General features: G+C 44.3%; 1 protein-coding gene across 5 annotated transcripts; it reads right to left on the bottom strand.

Moving 5' to 3' along the window:
* Positions 1-1,235: 1,235 nt before the first annotated feature.
* On the bottom strand, positions 1,236-17,562 carry PSMG3 (proteasome assembly chaperone 3). 5 transcript variants are annotated; one of them, XM_068246760.1, is made up of 3 exons: positions 17,465-17,562; positions 14,766-14,997; positions 1,236-1,504 (listed from the first exon to the last, which is right to left on the bottom strand). In XM_068246760.1, the coding sequence occupies exons 2-3, from the start codon at positions 14,994-14,996 to the stop codon at positions 1,352-1,354; spliced, it is 384 nt and encodes a 127-aa protein (XP_068102861.1). In that variant the 5' UTR covers position 14,997; positions 17,465-17,562; the 3' UTR covers positions 1,236-1,351. The 5 variants fall into 5 exon arrangements, with proteins under 5 accessions (XP_068102861.1, XP_068102863.1, XP_068102862.1 ...); XM_068246762.1 differs by having other exon boundaries at positions 17,461-17,557; XM_068246761.1 differs by having other exon boundaries at positions 17,402-17,507.
* Positions 17,563-23,374: the final 5,812 nt, after the last annotated feature.

Below are 23,374 nucleotides of genomic sequence, written 5' to 3'. Positions count from 1 at the left end.
TTTCCGAACCCAGCCTGACTTAGGGCCCTTTTACACTTAATCAGTTGCTCTCAGTTAAAACTGAAAGAAAACTGATTTTCAAAGTAATGTCCATGTTTTCCTACGGCACATTTTACACTTAACGCGTTTTAACTGAACTCTTCTTCCCAATGCATTGCTATGGAAAAATTGCGTACCAACGCGTAGTAACGCATACCAACTGATTAAGTATAAACAGGGCATTAGGGTTACCACTAAGGAGGTTAACTACTTGCCGACTGCTCCACACGAATTGGCGTGAACGCGGCAGCAGCTCCAGGACCACTCCACGCTGATTGGCACAAATGTCCGGGAATGGGGATTGCAGGAGAGCGCGCGCATCCCCTCTCCACCCTCCAGCAGTGCTCGATGCTCGGAGACTGTTAGACGGCGAAACCGCAGTCTAATAAGTCTGTACAGCGCTGCGATCAAAGGCAGTGCAGTACTGGGGACAGCCATGTGATATGGCTGTCCCCCTGGGGGACACAGAAGCGATCTGCGGTGATAGGCTGAAGCCTATCACAGCCAATCGCTGTGATAGGCAGATGGGGGGGAGGTAGGGGTATTCAAATAATTAAAAAAAAAAAAAAAAAAAAAAGGGAAATTTTATAAAAAAAAAAATAATATTTATAAAAAATAAACACACCTGGGGCATCTGACCCCAACAACAGAAAGCTCTGTTGGTGGGGAGAAAAGGGGGAGGGGGGGGGGGCGCTCAATTGTGTGCCGAGTTGTACGGCCCTGCAGCGAGGCCCTAAAGCTGCAGTGGCCTATTTCTGTAAAAATGGCCTGGTCACTAGGAGGGTTTAACACCGCGGTCCTCAAGTGGTTAAAAGGAAAAAAATATGGTAACCTCCCATAACCTCTCACTTCAGGTGTCCTTAAAAAAAAAATTAAAAAAAGTTTGTATGAGACTTCCATCTTTACACCATCATTTCCAGCTCATCTAATCTACAAGTGTCATAATACCAATGCATTTCTTTACATCATTACTTTGTGAACAAGCTAAGTGAATAAAAAAGCAACATCAATGGTGAAAAAGGAGAGGGGATTCTGGACCAATCAGGATGATGAAAGACTCTCTCAAGTAGAAGCTTTGCTAAGTTACCATCATTTTTTACTCAATACTTCATTTAGCTCATTTACGGGTGAGCAAAGATGAAAAAAAAAAATCTTTGCTAATCTGTATGTACGGGAAAAAAAAACAACAGCAAAGATTTTGTATAAAATACATTTATTTAAGCAATATACCAAATCCTCTAAACAAATGGAATTAAATAATCCAGTATAGATGTGATACACTCGACCAACCCAGAAGAAGGCAATAGCTGCTTCACCAGACCTGGCAGCCCTTTATCGTGTCTTTCAGCATCTTGATACAGTCTGGACCTTTGTCCTTCAGTGCAATGGCAAGGAGTACTGGCTTGTTCTTGGACTCTTGGGACACAAAACTAACCACGTTCTTGGCCAAGACGTGAACCAGTGGCTGCAGAAAGAGGAATACATAATATCAGTTTAACACAGAATGGTGAAAGGTGGAGGTGTTGTTCTCATAGTGACATCGCACAAGAGCTGACATCTTCATTATGAAAATGAATGCTGCAACATGACTGCTGGCAATGTATAACACCGTTTATACATCCTCCAAGCGGAATATAACCCTGCATTTCAACTTTGCTCTAAAATATTATTTACAGCATATTATATGCAAAAAGCAATTTTTTTTTACTAGACCAGCATTGGAAGGGTTAAACACAGAGGTTTAAAGGTCCTGGAGAGATATGCAGAAGTTCAGATAGATACATTCTATTTAGTTACATGTATCTATTGATAAACAGTTACACACTCTTTGGCTGTCGTCCAACTCCTTCTCAGTGAGAGAGATGAGTCACATTCAACACTTAAGGTGCGTACACACATGCGACTATAGTCGTTTGTAACGATCGTTCCCCGATCTTTACCAACGACGATCGTTACAAAAAACGAACCACCGACTATTAAGGCAAACGACGAACGAGCCAAATCGCTACAAAAGAAAGTTCTGTCTCGGCGGATTTTAACCAACGACGATCGTTTGCAAAAGTAGTACATCGTTGGAAACGATCGTTCGTACTAGGCTTGACATGCGCATTTCACTATTTCTCCATGGAACTTCTCATTTTTATGCGCAGGCGCAATAGTTGCTTTCTGTGATGTAACGTTCGTTCTAACGATCAGATCGTTACACACATTTTAAAACTATCTTTACTTAGGTCGTTCTTTCATCAATTAAAAGTTCGTTCGTCGTTCTTAACGAACGATCGTTGTCGCATGTGTGTACGTAGCACTAGATACATTATGTAAACAAAAGGTATCTATTTCAGCTTCAGATGCGTCTGCAGAAATCTAAAGGAACTTTAAAGCCCTGTGTAACCCTTCCAATGCTGGTCTAGTAAAAAAAAAAATGCTGGTTGCATATAATATACTGTAAATAATGTTTTAGAGCAAAGTTGAAATGCAGGGTTATATTCCGCTTTAAGCAAAGCTTTCACTAACTACTAGAACAGTGGAAAGTAAGCATTTGATTTAAGAAAATGCATAATGAAAGACTACATTCAAAGAAAAACAATGCCAAAACAATAAGTGGTTCCAGGTTACTGAAATCAATTAGACAAAGTTAAATGAAGTTTAAAGCTGATGGGTGTCCTTATTAGTCAATGAAGCAATCTGCTAAATTGAAAAATAAATAGGCAGGCTTGGGAGTGGAATTGAAGGTTTCATTCCAACTCTTAGGCCTTGTTCAGATCATAAATCGCAATTGCTGACGCCAGAGTTTTGCGATTTTGTGGGCAATTTTTATTAGCGCCTCCTGGAATTTACCTGCGTGTTAGCTTTTTTTGTACATCGCTTTTCTAAGTGCTTTTGCAGAGCGATTTGTTTTTTTCACTTCCTGACGTCAGTGAGTCAGGAAGTGAACACTTTGACCCAGTAATGAATAAATACAATGTATTTATTCTGAAATAGTGCTCGGGAAATCGCTATACAAAGCGCTTTGTGATTTCCCTATACCTTCCATTGAGGCAAAATGCCCCGAAAATGGAACAGGCAGCACTGGTGAGCGGATCGAAATCCAACCGCTCATACGTGAACACTCTCAAAGGGAATCATTGCACGAGCCCTTTTATGGTGGCCATACATGGTACAATAAAAACGTTCGATTATCCAGTTTATTCGATCTAAATGATCGAATGGAATGAAAGTTGAAAATATTTTTTTTTTTCGATCAAGAAATTCAAACGATTATCCCGTTTTTTTTGAGAAAAATTAGATCGGACATGCTGGAAAAATCTTTATATTCGATCTAACGGAATAATCTAACTAAATTACCGAATCGAAAAAAAAATGAAAAATTGTACCATGTATGGCCACCATTAGGGCGATTTTAAAAATCACCGGTGCTTAACCTATTTTGGTTCCTGGACGTAGAAACTACGTCCAGGAACCCTGCGCGCTACCGCGTGCTCCCGCGGCCGATCGCGCGCGTGCACGCGCACTCCCGGCCGCGGATTCGCTAGCCACGGAATCAATGTATCGGGCTATGGAGCCCGATCACTGATTCCTCTCCCCCGCTGAAAAAGCGACTGCTTCTCTCGGAAGCTGTGCTTTTTCTGGCTGTTCCCTCCCCGATGCGTCACTCTAAGCAAGTGTTACGCTTAGAGTGACGTCATGTAAACAAACTCATGGCCGCCATCTTGTGGCCAAAAAGTAATACTACAACTGAATGTAAAAAAAAATAAAAATTAACACACATTTACATTATAAATGTATTGTTTACCTCCCACCCTCCCAAAACTACCCAAATAAAATGTTTACTATAAAAAAAACAACCAAAAAAAACATTACAATAAAAAAAAAAATGTAAATATTTACCTAAGGGTCTAAACTTTTTAAATATCAATGTAAAGATGAAATATTTCTATATTTTTTTTTTATTTTAAACTTGTTAATAGTGATAGATGCAAAATGGAAAAAATGCACCTTTATTTCCAAATAAAATATTGTCGCCATACATTGTGATAGAGACATAATTTTAACGGTGTAATAACTGGGACATATGGGCAAATACAATACGTGAGTTTTAATTATGGAGGCGTGTATTATTTTAAAACTATAATGGCTGAAAACTGAGAAATAATGAATTTTTCCATTTTTTTCTTATTCTTCCTGTTAAAATGCATTTACAGTAACGTGGCTCTTAGCAAAATGTACCCCCCAAAGAAAGCCTAATTGGTGGCGGAAAAAACAAGATATAGATCAGTTCATTGTGATAAGTAGTGATAAAGTTATAGGCTAATGAATTGGAGGTGAACATTTCTCACGTGAAAACGACTGAACCTGAATAGGTTAAATAAAAAACCCGAAAATGCCCTTAGTGTGAACAAGCCCTGACACAGTTCACAGTGGGATGTTGCGCTAACAGGAAAGTAGCTACGGCCATGTGTCCCATACAGTCGATGAAATGTATGCTTCACTGCACCTGATAACATGCGTATTTAGCGGCAATGCACTATATGCAGTGCATTACCATATCGCAACCCGTTACACCGTGATGCTACTGCCACACTGTGAATGTCACGTAGGTGGTGAATTGCAGTGCGGTAAGCCACGACAAAGCAGCAATAACATCGCACCACAATTTTCCACTGTGAAATGGGCCTTATAGAAAATCTTGTCATTTCTTTAACCACATAAGGACCGGGCTCGTTTTGCTTGATCTGTGCTGCGTGGGCTCTCCAGCCCGCAGCACAGATCATGTTGCAGCAGGGCGATCAGACTTCCCCCCCTTTTTTTCCCCACTAGGGGGATGTCCTTCTGGGGGGGGGGGTCTGATCGCCGCCGCTCTGTGTGGCCGAGCGGGGGGCTCCTTAAAGCCCCCCTCCACAGCGATTCCCAGCCTCCCTGTCCTTTTCTCCCCTTCTTCCTATGGGCGGCACAGGACGGCGGCAGCCTCCCTGTCCTTCCCTCCCTCCCCTCCTTCCTATGGGCGGCACAGGACAGCGATCCGTCCTGCGCCACCTCTGATAGGCTTCAGCCTATCAGATGCCGGCGATCCCCGGCCAATCAGAGGCCGGGGATCGCCGATCTCCTTTACGGCGCTGCTGCACAGCATATGATGTAAACACAGGGGATTTCTTCCCCGCGTGTTTACATTTAGTCTGCGAGCCGCGATCGGAGGCTCGCAGGCTGTTCACGGAGACACCCTCCGTGAGCGGCCGTTTCCATGTAAAACCACTTACGACCTGCCGCCGCCTATCTGCGTTAGGCGGTCGTTAAGTGGTTAATGGGGATGATTTAAAAAAACAACTTTGGAGGCCAGAAACACCTGTCTTATCTCCTTTTTTAAAGCGACCCCGAGGTAAAATAAATACCACCATTAGTGGACATGGACTCTCTGGACATATCCAGTAAGAGCTTTTTGGATATGCTCTCATGGCTGCACTCTGCCACTCAGCTGTGCTTGTGCAGTAGGCCGAAGCACTTGAGCAAGAAGGGGAGCACAGCCGCGGACTAAAAGAGGCTCCCGGACAGCAGCATTATTGGTCTGGAGTAGGACACAGGAAGCCTTTGGACCATCCAGAGGCAGCTTCCCTCTTCATAGGAAAGTATCTGTTTATTTCGGTTCATGGTGGGTCCACATACCTCTGTGCATTGTCCCTTAAAGCGGTATTGTCACCATAAAAATCAAATTTCAACAGCAACTAGTCTGAGTGTATTAAGTGATAAAGATGCTAATCCTGTATTCAAAACTTGCAAAACTATACTATAGGACCACTGGCCCTAGTGCCAAAAAGTTGAATGCTGGGAGTTCTTTTGAATGCTGGGAGTTCTTTTTTCAATCATATATTCCTCCTCTTCCATTTATTTCCCTGCCTAGCTGATCCCTCGTGTTTACAAGCAAGGCTGAGGTGACTCAGTGATTGGATGTGTAAATAAAAAAAAAGACCACTTTACTTACGGTAAAGTCTTTTCCAATAGTCATGAGGACAGCACCCCTGGATGAGACTTGTCTCCCTCCCCACTGTGGACAGGAAACTGTTAAAAGAAGAATTTGCATAAGCAATAGGCAGCCACATATAAGATACTACACCTGCCACAGTACCTCAGTTAATAAAAAGATGACACGGACATTTAATGATGCTTACACAAACTTATTTCTCTTTCCTACCCAAATAAGGGCGGGTTGCAGGGGTGCTGTCCTCATGACTACTGGAAAAGACTTTACCGTAAGTAAAGTGGTCTTTCCCAGAACGTCATTTCGGACAGCACCCCTGGATGAGACGATATACAAGAGTTAAAACCTTAGGGTGGGACCACAGCTTGCAAAACTTTCCTTCTGAAGGATAAACCTGCAGAGGCAGATACATTAAGGCGATAGTGCTTTACAAACTTATTGTGACTTGACCAGGTCGCAGCTCTGCAAATCTGATCTATAGAGGCCCCTGCCCTCTCTGCCCAAGAAGTCGAAATTCCTCTTGTGGAATAAGCCATGATAGAATTGAATTGCTCCCCCTGTGTCTGATATGCTAATGAAATAGCCCAAACAAATGTATAATCTGTGTAGGATTTAATTAAGGAAGATTTCTCCCAATTAATGATCCAACCTAGATCTTGTAGTAAGACTATTGTCGTAACAATCTGATCTCTTACCGAATTGGGAGATGTCCCCCAAAACAGAAAATCAAGGTAACCCAAAATGTTAACCTTTCTCTGTCTAAGTGTAGCTAGAACCCCAGACATTACCTTCATAAACAACCATGGAGCTGAGGATAATCCGAAGGGCAAAGCATTAAACTGATACATTCTTACCTCTTCCTCCATCTGGATGGCAAACCTTAAGCATTATTGAGAAGTCAGATGTATCGGTAATTGAAGATACGCATCTTTTCAGTCTAGAAAGGCTAGGAAATCGTCCTTCTGTAAGAGATGAATAATAGATCAAATCCATCCTGAATTTTCTGTATTTTACCTTCTGGTTTAGACTCTTTAAATTTAGTATGAACTGATAATTTCCCTGTAGCTCCTTTACTAGACAAAACACAGGGCAATAGAATCCCTGTCCTCTGACATTTCGGTACTTCTCGAATTACCCTTTTTTTCTAAACAAGGAAAGGACTTTCGATTGTAGGGCTGAAAACTTTATTTGGTCCTGCAAACGGGGAGTAATGCAAAAGCTCTTAAAAGGAGGCTGGCTGAACTCTATTCTGTATCCCTCCAACAAAAAACACCTTAAAGGCTCTTTCCCACTAAGACGTTGCGTTAGATGCGACGCTAAGGTCACATAACGTGCCCCCAACGCAACGCATGTGAGCTTTGAAGTTGGATGCATAGATATTTAGAGCCACGTTATGCGTCTCCTGATGGGTCTGTGATGCGTACTTTTTGACGCTTACTATCGGACGAAAACGGCGCATGCGGCAAAAGACTGTGGAGAGCACGTGATCGGAAAACTCCGCATCACGTGGTCCTGCCAGCCAATAAGCGGCCGCTCCAGGAAGTTAACACTGCAGTGCATATTAATTAGTCATGTGGCTGGCCACAACAGCGGACTCTCCCCTCCTCTCCTGCAAGAAAAAACAAAAAACACATTATTGAGCATATGCAAACAGTCTAATGCGGCTAAAACCGTGTATAACGCACAGCATGATGCACTTTCTTAAACGTCCAGCGTTAGAGTGTAACACAACGTGGGCACTGTGAACAGCCCATTGATTTTTCATTACTGTGAGCTGGGCTGCGTTACAAGCTGCTCTAACCTGCGCCTGTAACGTCCCACTGTGAAAGAAGCCTAAATAACCAATATTTTGTGCACTGTAGTTGCCATGTTTTGAAATTTGCAATTCTCCATCTCACTGGAATACTAGCGTCATTGCTTATCCGACTTCTTGGTAAAAGTGAAGTTGGACTTAGGGCCGGTTCACATTACAAACGCGGACGGCCACGCATGCGGAACGCAACGCGTACGAACGCACGCCATCCGCGTTTGCATGCGTTGCGTGGCTGATCCCATCACTGAAAAGTGAATGGGACAGCCGCGCGTTTTTGCTAAATCTGCGTGCAGCATGCGTTCCCGGACCACACAGGTCCGGAACGCATGCAGTGTGAACATCAGACAGTGCACTCTATGCACTGTCTGATGTCGTGCGTGTTGGCCTTCTGCACGCGTTTCCAAAACGCAGCTGGAAACGTGTGCAATCTGAACAGGCCCTTAGGCTTCTGTGACTTGTAGAGAGCCCATCTCCTGCCCTTAGAGGACTAGGGATCTGACTTATTCTTAGAAGGAGGGACGAAAGGACCGTTTACTTTGAAAAGGTCCTTTCTTAAAGGAATACTATCGATACCCAAGTGTTCTAAAATGACAATGTACAAATAATGTCTAAGTTGCTGTGTAAACATTTTCCTACCTTTCATGTTAAATATCAGAGGCAAAAGCTGTAATTTACTGAGGGTAGGATTAGCTATATTGGGACAAATCAATTGCAGAAGGGGTGTCTACTTCAATGCACAGCCAGAGTTGCATATCGGACTACAGAAAGCAAATATCAAACAAACTCTGAAAGCAAAAAACAGTATGAAAAGCTGTAACAATTAGTTACATTTCCTCTGCTCTCTACAGACACTTCAGTCCGAAACAGGACACAGAAGCTGCAGCTGTTCTCTCTGTCACACACAGTTACACAGAGTTATCTGATCAAGTGTGAGGGGAATTTCCCCTCTCCTCATGGCTCAGAGTCAGTTTTGTCAGTAAAGTTTGAAAGCATTTTGATAACAGTAAACAAAGAGGTTGCTACTAAAATGTATACACCAGTACTTAGCAACACTTCCCAAACAATTCCTGTGTCAATTGAAAATATGTGAATCGATAGAATTCCTTTAACAGGAATACTTTTTTTTTTTTTTTTTTTTTTTTAATGTGTGTCTGCCGTTCTGTCTAGAGGGTTGTCTAACTGACTCAAACAGCAGACCCCCTTCACAAGGTACACCACATAACTTGATTTTGAAGAATTGTCATCATTCCAAGTTTTTACCCATACACCTCTTCTGGCTGAATTAACTAATGCCGTAGTTCTGGCCATAAGTTTAACCGTATCATCTGAAGCGTCCACTAGATAATTGGAAGCATTCCAAACTTTAGGGAAATCATTCAAAATTTCCCAGAAATCCTCAAAAAAGTAGGTCAGTTTTGTTTGATACCCTTGAAAAATATGGATCTAATTTAGGCGGGGTTCCCCAAAACCCTGATCTTCAGGAGAAAAACAACATTTAGATAATGATCTGGGCCAAAAAAAAAAAAAAAAAACTTTTCCTAGATTATCCCACTCCTTAATCCTAATCTTAAGAGTAGAATGGACTGGAATAAGCCGAGAATGAGGATCCGCCAAACTCTCATACATTTGATCCAAAGGTGTCAAAGATTTCTGCTCAGACTTAATACCTATTAGTAAGTCTTTCATTAAATTCAGGAAAAAACATTGCGGTTAGGGCTCTTTTCTACTATGAAATGCGATCGCAACCGCATTTGCGATCCCAATCGCACTTCAATTTCCACTATGCGATTGCGCTACTATACTTATAGTACAGCTCAATTGCATACAATGCAGGAGGATGACGATGGTGCTTTGTCCAAATCGCATCGCAATCAGATTGCACTAATGGAAATTGCTGCTGCAGTTTCCATTAGTTTAACGTACCTCGTGATCAGAATCAAATCGTAACTCGCAGAGTAATGAAAAAAAGGCCCTTAGTCAGTTTTACTCAAATCTTCCTCCTAGTTTGATACATTTTCTCTGTGCAGAGAGAGTTACTATAAAGGAGGCAGCCCCAGCATTCCTTTACATGTGCATTTTTGTTTAAATTGCCTCTCCTTGCCCTGAATCTGTCTAGTTCTTTTAAACAATCTATTTAATTGCTGCAGCTTAGAAGAACTTCAAGAATGTTACACATGCAGGCTTTCTGATGTGAAATTTATCTGAAAACAGGTACCCAAGGGGTTAAAAACACAGCCTGGGTATTCTGGGATGCAGTTTGTTCTGCTCTCACTGCAGCTGCCTGGGAGGTCTGTCTCTCCATTAGCTTGCCTGTTATGGCTGGCTTATTGCCTTCTCTAAACAGCCAGGGTTTCTCTGCTCACATTTGCCTGCTTTAATTTTTATGAATTAACCTTCAGTGACCTGTGTTGTGATAATCTCCGCACAAGGTGTTAATTTCCCGCACCTGCTCAGGAATTATAAATTTTCATGCGGACACAGGTTTTATGAATGCACACTTTACTAAATGGTGGGTAAAGTCAGCTGTTTTGAGCATTACCGCATGCAGGAATGCTCAATAAATAGAGGCCTATGTCTCTTGGAAGCAGGAGGCATAGTTAGAGGTGCAGACAACATAGGAGATGATGGATTAGCTATAACAGGTAGATAAGCCATAGCAGTACTAGTCCCAGGCCCATCTGAAGCAGCTGAGGCGGTAGAAGCAATAGCAGAATCTTTAATTTCCTATTGCTGTGGACCTTCTCTGTACAATACTGGCACAATTTCCATTCAGAGTTGCCAATCCATGCTGACTGGACTGAGTAGAAGATTTTTCAGACTTTTCAACCTTCTAAGTCTTATGTCTTTTGGGGTATAAAACATAATAAACGATAGCCAGCCATTAGACAAATCCCTCTATACATAACATACATCCAGCCAAGCAGAAGAAACATAATCACATCTACTTGCCAGAGAGGGATCCTGGGCAGATTCAGCAGATTGTGCAGGAGCTGACCCAGAGGCGTCCTCCATGATCCCAGCCACAAACCAGAGTGCATCATGGACTCTACAAACTTATACCTGTGCTGCTGATTTGATGCAGCTGATCCAATTATGCATGCGGCCCCCGCCGTCTAAACATATGCTTAATCAGCTTCTTACCTTAAAGTGAACCAGAGACGAAGCACCCTTGTGTATTTTACCATAGAAATCAGTGGGAACATTAGAGAAAACATTTACCATGCTCTCTGTTCCATCCTCACTGCTAAAAGTGTCTGTTATCTAGCTGAGATAAGAATCCCGGACTGAGCATTGATTCTGGCTTTGCTATAATGACTCAGCTATAATGATTCCTGAGCAAAGCCAGCAGGGGGCAGGCTTGGACTTGAAGACAGCAAAGAACACAGTCTCAGCTATAATTATTCTGTAGCAAAGCCAGACCGACTGCTTAGTCGGGATTCTTATCTTAGAGGTGATAACAGGCAAATTAAACAGAGAACAATGTAACAAAGAGCAGATTAGGTGTTTACTGTCATGTTCCCACTGATTTATAAGGTAAAATACATGAGGTTGCTTCATCTCTGGTTCTCTTTAAGGAATCAGCTGTATGCCGATTCCTAATCACCGCCGCGGCCCCTGCCGCCCGGCTCAGACTTCAGATCACGCGGGACGCCAGCGCGTGACTACCTCCGGTTCAACCGGAAGTGAACTCTCTCCAATGCACGCACCTGCGCGCATAAAGTTGCTGCCTCCAATGGAGAAGCCTCCTCCACGCTGCAGGGCTCCGACTGTTCACTGAACAGTACTGCTTGGAGCCCTGGAAAACGCTGCCCCTGCCGCCTGACATGGATGGCACTCCTGGAGACCTCTCCCATGCATCCCGTCCGGGACAGGAAACTAAACTGAGGTACTGTGGCAGGTGTAGTATCTTATATGTGGCTGCCTATTGCTTATGCAAATTCTTCTTTTAACAGTTTCCTGTCCACAGTGGGGAGGGAGACAAGTCTCATCCAGGGGTGCTGTCCGAAATTACGTTCTGGGAAAAAGACTCTAGGAGGAGGGCAGCTAATGAATACACAATGAGCAAGAGAAAGGAGGGGGGAAAACAAGAGACAGGGAGGATATGATGTCAGCATTAGTTTGGCAAAATGGCCACTGCCTAGAATAGGATTTTTTTCTTTTCCTTTATAACCACTTAACGACCAGCTAACACCGATAGGCGGCGGCTGGTCGTTTGTGGTTTTACATGGAAACGGCCGCTCGAGCAGCCGTTCCATGTCAGTTCACGGAGGGTGTCTGTGAATAGCCTGCGAGCCTCCAATCGCAGCTCGCAGATTAATTGTAAACACACGGGGAAGAAATCCCCGCTGTTTACATCAATACGGCGCTGCTGCGCAGCAGCGCCGTAAAGGAGATCGGCGATCCCCGGCCTCTGATTGGCCGGGGATCGCTGCCATGTGATAGGCTGAAGCCGATCATAGGCGGCGCAGGACGCATCGCCGTCCTGTGCCGCCCAGGGAGCAAGAGGTAGGGAGGGAGGAATCGCGCTGCGGAGGGGGGCTTTGAGGAGCCCACCCCCCGCTGGGCCACACGGAGCCGCGGGTCGATCAGACCCCCCAGCAGGTCATCCCCCTAGTGGGGAAAAAAGGGGGGGGGGGGAAGTCTGATCGCCCTGCCTTATACACGATCTGTGCTGCGGGCTGGAGAGCCCACGCAGCACAGATCACAGAGAACAGCCCTGGTCCTTAAGTGGTTAAAATTCACAGGAATCATTATGTGGATAGCACAATACATCTGTTATGTAAGTAGAAGTAGTATTTATCTACTTATATATGTTTTTTTTATTTCTAGGTTAGCATGGGTGTCGCATGTTCTTTAAGGGGAGTGAACAGGGCTGTGAAGAGGAGGGAATAGGAGGTTGAGAAGGACAAACATTGCTTCAAACCCGCCTCTTCCTGTCTGAAAATTTGACTTTAGCCCATACATGTCAAACTTGGGCCTGCGGGCCAAATCCGACCCTCAGGGCCATTAAAATTTGGCCTTCAAGTGGTTTTCCCACTTTGCATTATGTTTGGCCCACTCTAGATCACCAGGAAAGCTACAATGGAGGTGAAGCCCTAGAACACCAGGGAAGCCATATGGGAAGGCAGGGGGAAAGTACTAAACACCGGGGAACTGTATAGAGGAGGCAGGAAGGTCACTAGACACCATGGAACTGAATAGAAGAGGATGGAAACCTCTAGGCACCAGGGAACTGTATGAGGAGGATTTGGGGCCTCTAGACACCAGGGAACTGTATAGGGGAGGAACACTAGACACCACGGAACTGTATAGGGGTTGGAGGGGGCCCATTATACACTTGGGAACCTTATCCAGGAGGAAGGTGGCTAGTAAAGGTTGGCCCACGACTAGGTCCCAGTGTACAATTTTGGCCCACTTTGTGCGGGAGTTTGACACCCCTGCTTTAGCTGAAAGTCAGATTTTTGAGGGCGTCACAAAGCATTAAAAGCCTCTGCCACACTCTTGGAGGGATGGAAAGGGTGTGAAATGGGTGTAAAATGCACTATACTAGCTGTATCTCTGGCTATAAAAGATCATAATGTGCAAAGGAAAATCCCAAAAAAGTGTGGAAGGGGTTGTCTGAAGAAAACCTGTGCCCACCAGCAGTGGTCTCAGTGCTTTGGGAGCCATCCCCCTTCACAAGTACCACTACCCACTGCTGACAGCTATAGCGAGCTGGTATGTGAGTTAGAGAAAGGGGGGAGTTCACATTTATTTTGGCTTTCCAAAAAGTGAAAAATATTCAGCACCATGGACAGCTTCTTAAGCTGTGGCCAGTGACCAAATATGCTCAGCTGGCCGTGGCACATAGCGAGTCATGCTTTCTAGTGACTAAAAATGGAATTTGAACTTACCTGAGGCTCCCTCCAGCCCCCCTGTAGTCTGCAAGGTCCCTCTGCATCCCCTGCCTTCTCTCGCTGGTGGCTCCAGTATTGCGCAACTTTGCCAGGAGTCATGCAATTGCTAATGCGTGGCCCATCTGCACGCCCGGCTCGATCACACTCCAGTGAACTTGGAGTGTTCTGCACATGCCCAGTTCTCAAAAGAATGAACCGCACTCATGCAGAACGTTTATGGCAACATGTGTGTGATCGAGCCGGGCGCTTGGACAGTCCGCGAATGAGCAGTTGCGCAGGACCCCTGGAGAAGCCAGGCGCTACTAGAGCCGTCAACAGGAGAATGGAGGGGACCCAGGGGACACTGAGGGACCTCGCAGGCTATGGGGGCTGGAGGAAGCCCCGGGTAAGTTCAAATTCCATTTTTAGTCTCTGTTCAGGGTCCCTTTAAACATCACATACATTTACCAAATTAAGTGTGCAGTAAGCTGTGCTACCCCCCAGAACAGATGGTGAATGATAAGCTAATATTTTCTGCTTGCATGTAAATTTACTGCAGATCTGATGCATCTTGGAATTAAAAAAAGTGAAAACCATTTTATTTGCTTTGCAGCGTGAAATGATAGCACACAATTTATTTCTGGATTTACACCAGTGATTACTTTAAGTCACCTCAGTGCTAAATATTATTTCTGCATAATAATCCAGTGCTAAACACTATTCTCCCCCAAACCTTATGTAACTAACTATTTCCTCCAAAACAGAACATAACACCCCCTCCTCCCCACGTGCAAATAATGCCTACTCTCCTATGAATGAAGTCCTGTTATTTAACCAGAGGGGTCCTGAAGCTGCAAAGTGCGTAGCTGCAAAGATGCCTGCGCCTTGCATCCCACTCTAATCTTTATGTATATTAGTCCAGTTATCCTTGAAAAACCCAGGACTGTGCCCTGTGGAGGTGTGGCCTGGATATAGAATATGGAACACCCAGGGTACAGCAAACAGGTGCTAAATTATGATTATGCCTTCTCCTCCTATATCTAAATACCAAGAATGTCATGCTTACCTCATCAGATCCAAGAAGGACTTTGGTGGTCAGGGTGGGTTTTCCCAGCTCTCCGGGTACCATGTTGGGGGTGACAGAGACCAGTGTGCCAAATTTACCATACTGCGTCACCACCACCAGAATGTGATCTGTAAAGCCAGAGCAGACCACCTGTGTGGACACCCCGTTAATCACAACCTCAGCTTGCTTGGAGACCACCACAGGCTTTCCATCCATAGCTGGAGTAGTCATTCTATTTCAACAAATAAAAAAAATATATTAATATTTTAAACTCTGCCATGTCTACACCTGCTGTTGCAGACATATCAAGATCAGTGCTGTTATGTGTGCCTGTTTAATACTGCAGTGTGCCCAATGTACCATAACTGTCATAACTCTACAGGCCCCTTCCCCACATTTGTGCTGTGCAAAACGCAAATGCCACCCAATCCACACCACTTGCATTTCTTTGTGATTCTTTCTGATGCAGTTGCGATTTCCATTCATTATAATGAATGGAAGTTACAACATGTTTGCGGTAATATGTTGGCAACCACGGGCAGCGATTCCGCAGTGAATAGGGGACATCGCATCGCATTACCGAAACCGCGCCTGAAAACATTAACATAAGAAGTCTTTGAGCTTTTTCATAGTTCTTTTCAGTGATTTTATGATCGCCGGTGATTCAACGCATGCAGATCTGCACATGTAATACAAGTGGATGGGCCTGTTTCCACTGTAGCGTTGTTGAGGTGCGGTTTTTTCAGCGTGAAAAAAACGCACAAAAGAGCCAACGATTTCGCCTGCGTCGGGAATCCGTGCGAATCGCCGCTAATGTATTTAATAGTAAAAACGCATGCGTTTGTTACATGCGTTTTTACCCGCGATTTCGCACCTTTTTCAATTTTATTTAGCCCTGGCAGTGTCATGGTTAATTTCGCATGGCACCCTGCCATGCGAAATCGCAGGCGAAATCGCGGGTAAAAACGCATGTGGAAACGCATCCGCATGCGTTTTTACAAGCGTCGGAATGCGGCCGAAATCGCGTCGCAACAGTGGAAACAAGCCCTCAAAAAAAAAAAAAAAAATGGTTTGTCAATAACCCTATGCCAGTTTCACATTCAAGCCATTTGTTTTTCTTAAATTCGCAAAAGCGATACATATAGAATTTTTACAGCAGTTTTTTACAGCAGTTGCAAAAAGCAGCAACACTAGCAAAATCGCAGTGAAACTGCTTATTAAAATAAACGCTTAACAATAGCAATTGGTGCTTTTAAGGCTAGGTTTCCACTTGTGCATTTTGTGTCAGATTTTACTCTCAGAAAGTTTTCATTTATTTGGCAACTGTTAGTGAATGGGGCAGTTTTCATTCAATGAGAATTTTCATACGCATTCGTACGTGTGAAAAAATGTAAGGTCCTGCATCATTTTTTCGGATATCGCATACGATTCACGTACAATTCTTTGCATAGGCAACACAAATTTTCGCGTTATTTGTGCAAAAAACTTACATTAGATCCATGGTTACAGGAAGTTGTTAGCAGTCATGACTAAGCTGTTACTAGGCAGATTATGTTATATTTAACTGATGCAAATTTTCACCAAGCAGAAAAATCTTACACGATTTTTTGCAGGCGAAAATGTCACGCTACAGTGGAAACGTAGCCTTAGTGTGAAACAGCCCTAAAGCTATATACACACGCTAGTTTGAACTTGGCCCTGGCGGACGATAAAGACCGCCTGTCGAGAATCTTACATGAAACCAGTGTGTTCACAGGGGCCGAACATATAGGGAACATATGGCATGACGGATCTTTAGCGATCACCAATGCCCGAGCACAGCCCAATTGCATTGTTGTCCCCTGAACGGAATCCGCTGTCGCATACCACTCATCTCTCCGCCCTCCTCCATAGCAACAGACGCGCCTCTAGCCTGGAGGCGTACAGCGTCAGCACTGCACAGTCACCCAATGGACTAAATAGTAATCCCTGCCGGGCAACGGAGATGCCTCAGTGTGTACATCAAAGGAGAACTGTAGTGAAAGGTATATGGAGGCTACCATATTGATTTCCTTTTAAGCAATACCAGTTACCTGGCTATCCTGCAGATCCTCTGCCTCCAATACTTTTAGCCCTAGACCCTGAACAAGCATGCAGCAGATCTGGTGTTTGACATTTTTGTAAGATCTGACAAGATTAGCTGCATGCTTGTTTCTGGTGTGATTCACACTACTGCAGCCAAATAGATCAGCAGGGCTGCCAGGCAACTGGTATAGCTTAAAAGAAAATCAATATGGCAGCCTCCATATACCTCTCACTACAGTTCTCCTTTAAGGATTGGTGCAGATCACAATTCTAAAGAACTGTAAGGAAAATTTGATCAATGTACTTAGATGGTCATGTGACTCTCCCCACAGCTTCAGCAGTCAGCATGTTTCCCTCACTGAAGAGTCTGTAGGAATTAAATGATGTGTTATCAGAATTCCATTTGTACTACAGGCACCAGCATGTCCTTCTGTAGGGGCTATGCAGGGAAGTGCAGTCCCACACAAGACACTACTGAGCCCACATGGGAGGCAGAATACACTTGTAATAGCAGGCCTTCCTGAAGAACATGCTGATGTGTAAAATAAACAAACCCACGTGACGTGACCAACCAAGCACGAGGCCTTTCCTTGCGGCTTCCTGAATACATGCACAGTGCGTCCCACAGCACCTACTCTTCCTGCCTGTATCCACCGTTCCAAGAACTCACTCCATACACGGAACGCCTGTCTACACAGGCTGCTTGGGTAAACGACAAAACTACACTTCCCACAATCCCTTCCTGTCCCTCTTTATCAATAACTTTATTAATAGTAACACACATGAACAGGACAGAGTAGTAAACGTGCTTGCAAGGAAACGTAAGTGTAATGGCGCCACCTTCTGGTACATGCAGATGTGTCAGTGTACAGTAATTTCTAATCTAAGGCTGCTTGCACACAATGGGCATGATTCACAAAGTTGTTTTCCTCTGTTTTCACCTATTCCGTGTTACATTTTTTTTTAGCTTCCAGAGAGCAAAAATATAATATAAATAAGGTAAGAACAGTAATATTGAAATTAAGTTAATCAGGAACAACTTTGAGTGATTATTTTTCTTGTAAATGTGCTGAAAAGTTATATTTATCAGTTAGGTAATAAGTCATTTACGAGAAGTTTTGTAAATAGAGCCCTATGCAGGGTAGCTTGCACATCCGGAGGAATAAATTCTCAACTGTCGGCTCCCTGTACACCGCAAATCCGATTTTCGATTCTGATTCCGATTTGCGATTCCGATTTTCCCTGGATGCTATAAAAAAAAAACCGCAGCATGCAGTACCTATTAAAAATCAAAATCGGAATCGCATGTAGTGTGCAAGAGGCCTAATAGTGAGGAAAAGTCGAACTGTGCCTTAGGCGTATAATGCAGCGTTTGCAGTGAAGCATACAGTAGATAGAAGTATGCTTCAACTAGAGTGACCAGACGTCCCGGATTGCCCGGGACGCGTCCTGGATTCGGGGTCCGCTGTCCCAGGCAGCATGAGGTCCCGGCAAACGTCCCGCTTTCAGCAGCGGGACGTCCCGGCCTCGGGACTCTGGCCACTCTATACTCATGAACTGGCAGCGGCGTCTATAGTGCCAGTTCATTGCCCGCAGCCCCGCTCCAGCCTGTCTTCCGGTGTTCCAACACCAGCAGGCGAGCAGGGCTACGGCAAGATGGCTGCCGGAGCCCTGTACTGGAGACTATTTGTGTCTCCAGTACAGGGCTTCGGGCGCCATCTTGCCGTAGCCCTGTCAGCGCGGGATAGAAGATCAGCAGCAAGATGGTCCCGGGAGCAGCGCGCCAGAGGCCGGAGACTTCGGCCAGGTGAGTAAATGCTTTCTTTTCCAGGTGAAATGTTTGCCCGCATTGCATTTTTTTTCTAGGTGAAATGTTTACCCGCATTGCGTTTCTTTTCCAGGTGAAATGTTTGCCCGCATTGCGTTTTTTTTTCCAGGTGAAATGTTTGCTCGCATTGCGTTTCTTTTCTGGTGAAATGTTTGCCCGCATTGCGTTTCTTTTCCAGGTGAAATGTTTGCCCGCATTGCATTTTTTTCACAGGTGAAATGTTTGCCCGCATTGCGTTTCTTTTCTGGTGAAATGTTTGCCCGCATTGCGTTTCTTTTCCAGGTGAAATGTTTGCCCGCATTGCGTTTTTATTTCCAGGTGAAATGTTTGCCCGCATTGCGTTTCTTTTCTGGTGAAATGTTTGCCCGCATTGCGTTTATTTTCTGGTGAAATGTTTGCCCGCATTGCGTTAATTTTCTGGTGAAATGTTTGCCCGCATTGCGTTTATTTTGTACTGACATGTTGGCCGCATTGCATTTATTTTGTACTGACATGTTTGCCCGCATTGCGTTTATTTTGTACTGACATGTTTGCCCGCATTGCGTTTATTTTCTGGTGAAATGTTTTCCCGCATTGTGTTTATTTTCTGGTGAAATGTGTGCCCGCATTGCGTTAATTTTCTGGTGAAATGTTTGCCCGCATTGCGTTTATTTTGTACTGACATGTTTGCCCGCATTGTGTTTATTTTGTACTGACATGTTTGCCCGCGTTGCGTTTATTTTGTACTGACATGTTTGCCCGCATTGCGTTTATTTTGTACTGACATGTTTGCCCGCATTGCGTTTATTTTGTACTGACATGTTTGCCCGCATTGCGTTTATTTTGTACTGACATGTTGCCCGCATTGCATTTATTTTATACTCACATGTTGCCTGCATTGCATTTATTTTGTGCTGACATGTTGCCCATTGAGTTTATTTTCTGGGGATCCGGGGTAACTGTTACTGCATTTATTATTTAATGGTCACAGATGGCTATGTTTGCTGGTTTGTGGTTACGGTATACTATTAGCATCACACAGTTTCTGCACACCCATGATGCAAAGTCTCGTTTGTCTTATGCCTCGCTGTTACATCATTACATTAGCTCTGCCCATACAATGTCATGGCCACGCCCATTTTTCGCCACGGCGCGCTGTGCGCACTGCAGCCCCCCCCCCCAGTCTTCGTTGCTTTGCGCTCCTCAGTCCTCCCCACTTTTCGCCCCCCCTCCCCGTCCCAGGTTGGACCCACAAAAATCTGGTCACTCTACTTCAACGCATAATTGTGCATCATAATCCGCCATAATCTGCCAGCACACGTTACATTGTTGTATAAACTATTGTAAGTTAATTAAAAACAACCGCCTCACGCCAACAGGCGTAAGCACGGCGGCAGCCCCAGGACCACCTAACGCCAATTGGCGTCAAGTCCTGCGGCGGGCATTTGCAGCATCTCCGCATGAATGACGGAGCTCCACTCCCCATCAGTCTCCCAGCGGCGATAGCAGCTAGGATATTGTTACACGGCGAAACCGCTGTCTATTTACTGTATACAGCACTGCGATCCACGGCAGCGATGTACTGGGGACAGCCGTGTGACACACTGTGTCGGGCATGCCACTCAGGAGGTTTTACATTGTATAATTTTCCCCCAGTATAGGTTAGCCAGATAGAGGAGCCCTGGTATACGTTAGCCAGCTATACGGTAGGTGCCCTAATATAGGTGCCCCCCCGCAGCAATCTACGGTGCTGTTACTCATGGTGCCTCTCTCCAGCGCCGATCGCAGCATCTCCGATCGCAGCATCCCCACCGCATACAGCTCTGATCTTCTCTGTGCGGAGCATTGAGACTTGATGTCATGACCTTGATTACATCATGACGCCAACTCCTGATGCTCCTCACAGAGAATACCAGAGTTGTATGCAGCAGGGATGCAGCAACCAGAGCTGCTGCGATTGGTGCTGGAGAGAGGCACAGTGAGTAACAGCACTGGGGATCGCTGCAGGGGGGCACCTATACTGGGAACACCTATACCTAGCTAACCTGTACTGGGGATGCCTATACCTGTCTACCTGTCTACCTATACTGAGTGCACCTGGCTATCTATACTGGGGACACCTGGGGACACCTATGCATGGCTACCTTTACTGGGGGCACCTATACCAAGCTAACCTATACTGAGGGGCACCTATACCTAGCTACTTATAGTGTGTGGGCACCTATACCTGGATACCCATATGGGGGGCACCTATACCTAGCTACCTATACTCGGGGCACCTATACCTGGATACCTTTATTGGGGGCACCTATACCTGGTGACCTATACTGGGGCACATATACAGTACCTAGCTACATAAACCTGGATACCTATATTGGAGGCACCTAGACCTGGCTACCTATACTGGGGGCTAAATACCGCATCACAAACAACATTCTCGAGTCCACAGGGGGTTGGGGGGGGGGGGGGGGGGCACAATTTTTACACCCTTGCCCTGGGAACAGTTTGGCCTAGAGACTGTCCTGATTGGAAGCTTTATCATGTATTCCAGGCATTATCATGTTGGCATACTGCCATGTGGCCCGGTACACATTAGCAGCCATGGATCCCTCAATGAACCCAAACCATGACGCCTCCACCATCATACATTACTGTAGGCAAAACACATTTGGCTTTGTACTCCTCACTTGGTTGCCGCCCCACACACATGACACCATCTAAACGGGCGGACTGCACCCGCTCCGACTAGCGAAGCTAATGGGGCTTCTATTGGACAATGCAGGAGGCGGAGGAGGATAGCGAGTGGTTGGCATGGAGGGGGCTGGAGGAAGCCCCAGGTATATATAAACTTTTATACCTTTTCATCTCAGATTTTTGTGACATGCTGTATGATGTACAGTAATTTGCAGTTCTTGCCTAGTATCAAAACCATAAGAGCAGTCACAATACAAGATTCAATCACATCTATATGTCAAAATAATTACTGTTCTAAACTAAGAATGGAATTTATGTGAAGAGAAACACTTCACAGTCACCCATTCAAGGCCATTTTCACAGAATTCATAAATCCTTTCTTTGCCTGATAGTGCTTCACATGCCTTCACCACGGCAATCAATAGTCTTATTTTATGCTCTTTGTGGGCTAAGTGGAAGAAAGTGATGTCGCACAAACAGAAACTGACCCACGCAGGCACCTGCTCTGATGAGCGACCGGGGATGCTGCAGCTCCCTGCTACTCTTTTCCTGCCAAGTGCCTGATACCAGTGGTATAGCAATAGGGTATAAAGAGGCTACAACTGCACCAGAACCCCTAGACCAGGGCCTTCTCCAACTGCTGCACTAGCTCTCTATTGGTTTTGTAGAGGTAACGATCACCTCTACATGTGCATTGAATAGTGATAATACCTGAAGTCAATTCTAAGAAACAACAATACAGATATGGGATTTTATGGACGACATACCTCTCTGGCCGATCCACTCATCTTTGCTGCTGACCCCTGAAATCCACTGGTAAAATATTTGACAAAAATAGTTGAATATGCTAAGACAGGAAGAGATCTCCTCTGCATACTGTCACACGCCACCTAGTGGCCCGGACCGCACAATGCCTTCCAATCGGTTTCAGCACCCAGACCATGTAATCTGTGGTCGCAATCAGTGCACAGAAACCGCTGGAATATTGGCAGCAGACAGACCAGAGGGAGGCGTGCGATCTATTAAACACAAAATACTAGGCTGCCACCATCTCTGTTACCATGGGACAGAGAATCACACTGACTGGCTGACTCTAGACCTGCAAATAAAACGGTTAAACACACTCTATTGTATCTAGCTATCAACAATAGTAGCGACTCTTCAGAAGCTAGAATTCGGTTGGTGCGGCTGAATAGCAGGGGTAGCTGAACACATAAAATGACTTTTTAGTCGTTTTATTATTAATGCAATATAAATAATTAAAGAAAGAAAAATTGTAGTAGAACAAAATTCAAACAGTTAAACAGAGCACTTTGTTCTTCAGTGGAAAGCTCCTTGCTTCAGCTGAAAGCTTCTGGCTGCATCCGAAGTGGTGATAACATTATCTTTTGTTTACATTCCTTTGTCAGATACATTTAGTAAACATTAGCAAATAGCTGAAACTGAGCTGTACTGAGTTGGTAAGCAGAAAGAGCTGAGAAGTGATCACTAGATAGATTTTAATATATAAATACAGCAACTATGCAATAAAATGCATTGGCAGCTTTCCGAGTAGATAAACTGTACTTTGGGAATTTGTAAACAGACAATATTACTTGTGCACAAAAAAAAAAATATGATAATGGTATGGGTAATAAAAAGTAGAAAAACACATTTTTATTTAATGTTATGTCAGAGTTCTATCAAACTTTAACAATAGCATGTATGGGTGCTTTACAATAAGCAAACACAAGTTCCATTATGACACTGCACTCACTGGTCTAAAATGCATTTTACAATCTAAAATTTCAAATCAGTTTTCTCAAAAACTATAAGTATTTTCGAAAACTGTATATACTGTACATACCAAATTTGGTGTTGTTATGATGAATGGGCTTTGCTGTAAACCATGAAATTCAGCCCCATAGACTTCAATGAAAATTAGCAAAATGGATACATTTGCTCATCCTTACTGGACATTTTCTTTGAGCCAAATTATAATTCTGCTGGGGATTGGAGATCAATATGAAATGTAAATTTTTATTTTCCTGGCCGTTGAGCTCTT

This window comes from Hyperolius riggenbachi, chromosome 7, assembly GCF_040937935.1.
Source record: "Hyperolius riggenbachi isolate aHypRig1 chromosome 7, aHypRig1.pri, whole genome shotgun sequence".
Classification (NCBI taxonomy): domain Eukaryota; kingdom Metazoa; phylum Chordata; class Amphibia; order Anura; family Hyperoliidae; genus Hyperolius; species Hyperolius riggenbachi.
This window is presented reverse-complemented; position numbering and strand designations above follow the sequence as displayed.

Bases quoted from the DNA above. Each gene is read 5' to 3' on its own strand.
- PSMG3 (XM_068246760.1), bottom strand. From the start codon at position 14,996: ATGACTACTCCAGCTATGGATGGAAAGCCTGTGGTGGTCTCCAAGCAA. The intron at 1,505-14,765 runs GTAAGCATGACA...CTCTTTCTGCAG, and splicing joins TCCTTCTTGGATCTGATGAG to CCACTGGTTCACGTCTTGGC.